Source organism: Octopus bimaculoides, chromosome 4 (assembly GCF_001194135.2).
Source record: "Octopus bimaculoides isolate UCB-OBI-ISO-001 chromosome 4, ASM119413v2, whole genome shotgun sequence".
In the NCBI taxonomy this organism is placed as follows: domain Eukaryota; kingdom Metazoa; phylum Mollusca; class Cephalopoda; order Octopoda; family Octopodidae; genus Octopus; species Octopus bimaculoides.
Genome location: NC_068984.1, coordinates 74,202,575 through 74,211,551, shown reverse-complemented (window position 1 = coordinate 74,211,551; position 8,977 = coordinate 74,202,575). Strand labels below are relative to the sequence as shown.

The 8,977-nt window shown below is 36.0% G+C and overlaps 1 protein-coding gene across 1 annotated transcript in view; it reads left to right on the top strand.

Moving 5' to 3' along the window:
* The first annotated feature begins 17 nt into the window (after positions 1-17).
* LOC106877259 (achaete-scute homolog 1) overlaps positions 18-8,977 on the top strand; it is a 17,107-nt gene continuing 8,147 nt past the window's right edge. The window contains exon 1 of the mRNA XM_014926122.2: positions 18-1,727. Coding sequence (XP_014781608.1) covers positions 239-1,522 — 1,284 coding nt within the window. The 5' untranslated portion in view covers positions 18-238 and the 3' untranslated portion in view covers positions 1,523-1,727. The remainder of the gene's footprint in view (positions 1,728-8,977) is intronic.

Below are 8,977 nucleotides of genomic sequence, written 5' to 3'. Positions count from 1 at the left end.
TAAAGTATTTGTGATAAAAAAAAATATATCACATTTTATCACATACATTCACAAGGATATACATATATAATATAAATGTTCATGCATGCATTTGTATATTTTTTGTCGACTTAATCAAAAAACATCATATTAACTTTATACCTTCACCACCACTTAAAAGACTTTTACTAATTACAGTCACATTAACAACAACAACAACAAACAAACAAACAAACACGTAAGCAAACAAGCAGATAAGATGGATGGTCAAGTAGAGACAATATCATTGAGTGCTATAGCTAACGTTGCGTCAATGGCGGCGGCTGCACAACAGATAAGCGTTCAAGGCCACACAATGCTGGGCGCACTGACCGGTACTGACCGACCGGCTTGTATGTTTACTATACATTCTCCAATAGCAAATCTGAACACATCGAATGCAATGCCACTGACAATACACACAGCGCCACCTGTTGTAGCAGCATCATTATCATCGTCATCATCATCATTATCATCTTCATCGTCAGTGGCAGCAACTGCAGCAGCAATGTCAGCGTTATCATCAGTATCAGCATCATCAGCATCATCATTATCGTCTTCGTCATCATCGCTGTCTTCGTTACCATCGCTGTCTTCGTTACCATCGCTGTCTTCGTTACCAACACAGTCATCATTATCATCATTATCGTCATCATCATCAACAGCAGCAGCAGTACAAGCGGCTGCGGCGGCGGCGGCGGCAGCGGTGCAAGCAGCAGTTGGGAATACTGCGGTGGTGGCGGCACAACAGGCTGCATTGCAACGAGCAGCGGCACGAAATACAATGACAGCGGCACTGGTGCCGGAACCAATGGTGGTAGAGACGACGCTGACGTCATCGGCTACAACAACGACGACGACGGCGACTGCGATGATGGCTGCGACGACGACGACGAACGCGTTTTCAACGACGACGGCAGTGGCGGCAACGAACGGGTTTCCAGCGACGACGACGACGACGGCGGCGGCGGCGACCACAACCTCCTCCACGACGACGACGACGACTCCCAATTCGAAATCAGTCCGTACGATATCGATGAAAGAGAACGCACGCGAGCTGATGAACTGTAAGCGACGTCTCGATTTCAACCACACCAACTACTTGCCGTTGCATCGACCACAGACAGTTGCCGTGGCTCGGCGCAACGAACGCGAAAGAAACCGCGTTAAGTTGATCAACATGACTTTTGCCACGCTTAGAGAACATATACCGAGCGGTCCGAAGGGCAGTAAGAACAAAAAAATGAGCAAAGTAGAAACTTTACGAGCAGCCATTGATTACATACACTACCTACAAGACCTTGTTGAGGATAGTGACACCGTCAACACAATCTTCGATAGTAGCTGTTTGACCGCTGCCGGATTAACGGCTGCCGGTTTAACTAACGGAATATACCAGACTACGGTTATGAACTCGCCGCGACCGAGTTCTTGCTCGGATAGTTCTTACGAAGGACTTAGTGCTGAAGAAGAAGAATTATTGGGATTCACAAAATGGTTCTGAAAGAAAAAAAAAATGTGCTGAAAAAAGTAAAAACCAAGTTCAATAGCATGTGCATACATGCATGCGTATATATATGTACATATATATGAATGTATATAGCCATATATATATATACGCACAGAAAACAACAATGACCTGTAATAATGAAAACCATATGAAAATTTTTAAAATGTCAGGAAATCGCTGCAGAAGAAACAGCCACATGGTAAGATTTTTTAACATACTTCATGTTTTGAAATTATGTATATATATATATATAAATATTCTTTTATTCCTTTATATGTTTCAGCCTTGAGGCTGCGGCCATACTGGGGCACCGCCATATATATATATATATATATATATATATATATATATATATATATATATATATATATATATATGGCCAACATACATACAAACATCCTATATACATACATGCATATATATATATATATATATATATATATGTATGTATGTATGTATGTATGTATATGTATATATATACTGGACAACACGCACTCACACATACATTTAGGACATAAAACCAACGGGATGCTGAATTACAAAATACAAACAAAAAGCTAAACCGGCGTTTTAAAGAATATTCCAGTAAACATGAAAAATAAATTCAATCAGATATAGCAACAAATAAAATAGCACTATATATGTGTGTGCTATGCATGTATGTATGTGTGTGAATTTATCTATCTATCTATCTATCTATCTATACATACATACATACATACATATATACATACATACACACACACACACACACACTTATATAGCTAGCTAGCTAGCTAGATAGATAGAATCACACAAAACATACATGCATAACACATACATATATATACGTGCAATTTTATTTGTTGTTATTGTTGTTATATCTGATTGAATTTATTTTTCATGTTTAGTGGAATATTCTTTGAAACGCTGTTTTAGCTTTTTTAGTTTGTATTTTGTAATTGAGCATCACGTTGGTTTTATGTCCTAAATGTATGTGTGAGTGTGTGTTGTTCAAATGAGAATATAATTTCATTTTCGCGGTTTATTTCGAAACTTGAATGCAAATGGTAGAAGTATGATCAGTAGACCGTATGTTGAGGAATGCTATGTAAGGAAATACATATATATGACTTTTAATTTAAGCAGAAGGCCGAGCTACTTTGAAGGGTCGATCCCGGTATTCGAACTTGACCGGTACTTTATTTTATCGACCGCAGAGGAGGCATGAAAAGCGAAGTTGACGTTGGCGGGAATTGAATTCAAGATGTAAAATGTCGGAATATATAAAACATTTTTTCGGGACGACACTTAAACGATTATGCCACTCTTGAAAAGATTACGCAATAAATAGAACACAGATTCCATTTTCTATACAATTTAATTCATTCTGAAAATTACAGTAATAAGAGAAGAAATTTGTGTCCGGAATCAAACCCGGATACATTTCACTTAAAGGAAAATGCCGCCATTTTTATTTCTTATCATTCTTTTCTGTAAAGTTTTACAATCACACCCCCACGCTTTTCATTATAATTGTGTTTGTTAACGCAAGAATTTGGTTTTAGCGATTTTCTACTTGTTGCGAAATATATTACGAATATATTCATGGGTACATTAATAACTGTCCTTCTCACTCGCCTATAAGGTTTGTGTTTGTATGTAGGTATATATTCTACATGTTGGTACCTATATGATACAGTTATCAATAAATTTATAAATCTATTTATCAGGGCCTGACTATGATTACTACCTTATCGGTCTATCTATCTATCTATCTATCTATCTATCTATCTATCTATCTATCTATCTATCTATCTATCTATCCATCTATCTATCTATCTATCTATCTATCTATCTATCTATCTATCTATCTATCCATCTACCTATCTATCTATCTATCTATCCATCTACCTATCTATCTGTCTGTCTGTCTGTCTGTCTATTAGTCTCTCTATCGATAGTGCGATCGATCGCTTTTCACTCATGCACACACACACACACACACACACACACACACACACACACACACACACACACGCACGCACGCACGCACGCACACATGTTTATGCCTATACAAGCTAATTTGGAAAACAAACTGAAAAGATGAAAAATATCTGAACTCGTGTTAGCATATATGTTTAGTACACAATGATGTATACATATAGATAAATAGATAGATAGATAGATAGATAGATAGATAGATAGATAGATAGATAGATAGATAGATAGATAGATAGATAAATAGATAGATAGATAAATAGATAGATAGATAGATAGATAGATAGATAGATAGATAGATAGATAGATACATACATACATACATACATACATACATACATACATAGACAGTCAAAAGTTAAAAACAAGCATAGTACATGTATACATACATATATACGAATATATATAATACACTCATATATACAGCCATACATAAAACGTACTTACATACATAGATACGACAAAATATAATTATACATTATATATACAATTGATGTTTCTTGCCTACTAGGGTTGAGGTGCAATTTTTCTCATCTTTCGTCGCTGCAGATGAATTTATTGTTTGCAATGTACAGAGCATAGAGTCAAGATGACTGGAAAGAAGCCACCAAATGGAAACGAAAGCTTTATATAGAATGGCATCTCAGATTTGGGAACAGCAATCAGCCTAGAAATATTCTTTTCTACTCTAGGCACAAGGCCCGAAATTTTGGTGGAGGAGTCGATTAGATCGACCACAGTGCACAACTGGCACTTAATTTATCGACCCCGAAAGGATGAAAGGCAAATTCGACATCAGCGGAATTTGAATCAATAACGCAAAGACAGAAGAAATACCGCTAAGCATTTCGCACGGCGTGCTAACGTTTCTGCCAGATCAGCCAAGAACTATTGTGCAGATAACCACGACGGTTAGTTACTCAAGCGAAAGCTAAATGTTCATCCTTATTTAATCCCCAATGTTCTTGTCTTCAAATGTTTTAGTCTATGATTTCAAAAATATTCATTTTCATACAGAAAAGTGATGTGCATTATTCGGTTTTCCGAAAACAGTTCTATAGGATCGCATCTCAAATTATAACAGGACTTTAATTACAAAATAAGCATTCCGTATTGGAATTTCATGTTGTGGCAAATCTTGCAGGAACACAACCTTTCTATAATGTAGGGGACTGCTGTATAACATGCATATAGATTCCTATACAGACACACTCACGTGCACACAGTGTATTTCACTAACTCTTTCTCTCTATCCAATCTGCTTCGTTCTCTTCATCTTCCTCTTATATTCTCTATTCAATTTTGTTCATTGCATAAATTAGGCTATGAATAAAATAAAAATAAAACCTTAACTCGAGCTCCTATTGTTTGGTTAAAATGATAATGAGTTGATTTTTAACATCCGGTTTAAAAATACTTTGGTGTCGAACCTACGAGGAAGCCTTCACGTAGTTATTCAACTTGTAATAAATTATAGCCAAATCTCTTTCAAATTACCCCGATAACCTAAACGTAAAAATAATACAGAATATTCTCAACTAGAACAGTTTTGATAATTGATTTGCGCGTTCAATAATTTAATACTACACCTGCTCGTGCGTGTAGGTGCATATGCGTACGGGGTATCCAAAACGCCTCTAAGGTTTTGACAACTTGATACACCCTCTTTCGACTGAAATCTACCAAAATTCCTAAATTAACCCTCTTACGTGTACCAGTTTCTGCTACTTGCAATCCCCCACTAGTTTTGTTGAAGAACAACATCTCGCCCACAGTTTCAAATGGATCTTGAAGAAGGCGATGAGGAATCTATCGGATAAATAGACTTCTGGCCTCGAGCCATATGCATTTTGAACGATATATATATCACTTTCATTTGACTTCCTCTGACTTCGTAGCATACTGAAAATTAAAAAAAAAAAAAAAAAAATTAAAAATAAAAAGTAAGAACTTTATTATTGTCCTTCTCATAGAATGTGAAAACAATTAGTGGTCCACTTCACATGGAAACTAAATTATTTAGTGATGCACTTACCACAGAAAATGCATCAATAACTCCTCATGTATTAAAAATAAAACTACATTGAAATTAAACGTGTAAAAGCATAGAAAGTGTTTGCCCATCACGTTTTACTAATCATATTTATTATATAATAAAATATACTATGAAAAAGAGTAATTAGTAAGAATTTTCTAAATCCTAAACGATGATCCTTAAAAATCTGCTGATCACAGTTCGAGAGCCTCAACTCTACTATGATGCAAATGTCAAATAATTTCAATCTTCAAGTAAAACCTGAGTGAGATTAGGAAGCAAAACGTCAGGGATGGTAGTTATAACAATCAACACGTTCCGTATTTGTATGCAATGAGGCCTGTGTATAGATATATAAATGTCTGTGCACATATGTTCTTGTATATGGGTATCCATGGAGTCTGTTTATGACTCCCTTTCTATGATGTGCGTCTTCATCCGTTGCAGACTAAACATGTAAATATGTTGTTACATAGAAAGTTTTAAGACATTATTTTGTGTACACGCTTCATTTTTCTAGTGGTGGCGACTGCAATTCTCTTTCGTTATTTCAATTCCACTCTGACAGTGAGCCCGCGAAATGGAACAATGGGTAGCGAAGTCTTCAACTCTTGAAAGGTTAATGCTGTTCCTTTTTAACATGGTCTTCAACTGGTCTTTGAATCGTTTCTTTGGTCGCCGTTGACCAATGTAAAAGTGGGTGTAGAAAATACGAATCAAACAAGCATACAAGCGAGTTTTCTGGATACGCACACATACACACGCACGCACACGCACACACACACACACACACACACACACACACACACACAGACACACACAGACACACGCACACAGAGTCTAATACAGTCTACACACAAATATACGTAATTACAATATATCAGTGTACATATCTTCACATAGAGACGTACATATATAAGCATGTAGTAATGAAATACAAATTTACGCACAAGGTGATGATGTATATATATATATGCATAAAAATATACATTCGGGTATATCAGTATGCAAATGTATGTCTATATATATATATATATATACACGTAAATACATACAGAAAATATACATATACACAAACAAACATATTACATACATATGCAATACATATTTACATACTACATGCCTATCTCGTTGATATTGTCTAAATTCCAATAAAGAATTTTGCATCTCAGTTTGGAAACCGGGTCTTTCTAAACTGGCAGAAAAAAAAAGAGCAATTAAACTATGCAGGTATTCATGCATACAAAAGCATATGCCTGTATGTTTGTTGAAAGTTTACGTGTTATCTGTCGTCCTAGTTATAAGTAAATAATTTGATTGACTCCTGCTTTCTGTGCTAAATAAATGAATTTTCAAAATAGGTTGCATTAACTAATGCTGTGAAATTTAAACTGGAAGATAGTCAGGAAAAAATGGCATTTTTAATCTACTTCATATTCACTACTATGTTTTAAAGTCTTGTCAGTCAGACGATCAAAGAGTTTGATTGAACTCTGTTACTGGGCTGCGTTTAGGCCGTTTGTCGGATTTAATCTGGCACTGAAAACCAGTACTAGTCTGATGTAAACTATGGAGTTTTTATTTGCTGTCTTTGTAGTTAGAAAAATATTTAATGCAGAGGCCATTAAAAATAAAGGTAAAAGCAATGGTAATTAACAACTACTAATAATAAATTTTTCAAATTTTAGCACAAGGTGAGCAATTTTAAGGGAGTTGTTTAGTTGATTACATCGACCCCAGTACTTGACTGGTACTTATCTTATCAGCCCTAAAAGGATGAAAGGCAAAACCGACCTCAACTGAATCAGAACGTAAATAACCGGAAGAAATTCCACAAAGCATTTCGTCCCATGCGCCACCTTGTTTTAAATTTTGACTTTAGTCCTGATGTCGAGTACACCGAGCCAAGTACTCGACTAGTACTTTGTTTTATCAACCTTGAAAGGATAAAAGTTGACTTCAGAGAAATTTGAACTCAGAACTAGCCCGAAAAATATCGCTAAGCATTTTGTCCGACAATCTTACGATTCTGCCATCTCGCTGTCTTAGTAATAATGTTTTTTACTATAGGCACAAGGCTTGAAATTTTTTAGGGCACAACAGGTACTTATTTCATCGACCCCACCAAAATATCAAATTTAAAGTTAACCTCAGCGAAATTTAAATCCACCATGTTAAGACGGACAAAATGTCACTAAGCATAATAATAATTCTTTTTAATTTTTGGCACAGTACCAGCAAGATTTAGTGGAGAAGTAAGTCAACATCAACAGCGTCTACTCCAATACTTGACTGGTATCTATTTTATTGTGCTCGGAAAGATGAAAGGCACAATCGATCTCGGGGTCTAACCAAATAAAGTAAAAAATATTTTTTCCAAAACTCTAAAGATTCTTCCAGCTCGCTACCTTTATACTGTTTAATAATAATATTGGTTTCAAATTTTGGCATATGGCCAGCAATTTCGGGGGAGTGGGTGAGTCGATTACATAAAACTCAGTGCTCCACTGTTAACCTATTTTATCGACCCCGAAAAGGATGAAAGGCAAAGTCGACCTCGGTGGAATTTGAACTCAGACCGTTAAGACGGATGAAATGACGCAACCAGTTCGCCGCTTTAAGTTGTTTATTAATAACATTACTTATAAAATAGCTATTGTTTCTCTTGTTGTTATTGTTGTTGTTTAATACCAAGTTTGTCCTGATCGAACAGTCGTAAGATTAAAGCCATTCTCGTCGTGGCCATTCCACCAGTTTTTCTAGGCAATGTGTGTGTGTGTGTATGGCATCACATTAAACATTCTCACCCTTTTAATTTTTTTAAAATTTACAACTTCACTGTCCTATGCATACTTCCTTTATTCAATATGGTACTTTGACAACTGAGGGAGACTGAGCAGTTATTTCTAGTAATCTGCTACAGTAAAGGAAGTATTCGAATTTGCTAATTTAGATATTCGTACTTACTTTCATTAAAGCCCGCCTTTTTTTCCCCTCTCTTTTCATTTCAAACTAAAATTATACATTTCTGTTTTATCCGGCTTAGAAACATGTGCGCACTAGCTTACATACACATATGAATCTGTCAGAGATCCTCTATGCGGTCGTACTGCGAACAAGAAGTAAAAGCCGGCCACGCCCTAAAATTTTAAAACAGGACACTTTGGATAGCGTGGCCCCAGATACATGAAACCCTGAAAATTAAGGTAAAAGCAAAAGAAAAACAAAACACTATTTAGAAAGAAAAAAAAAATGGGCATGAAATAAACGTAGATAGCTCACTGATAAGAATTCCATTAATTCGATCAGCAGAATTAGTAACTCATTCAATCATTTAGATAATTGACTGCGTTTTCCAAAGACATGACTAAACTTCGCTAGTCTGCCTGTGTCTCTCTCTCCCTTTCTCTCAGCGATACATAAAATACATACCT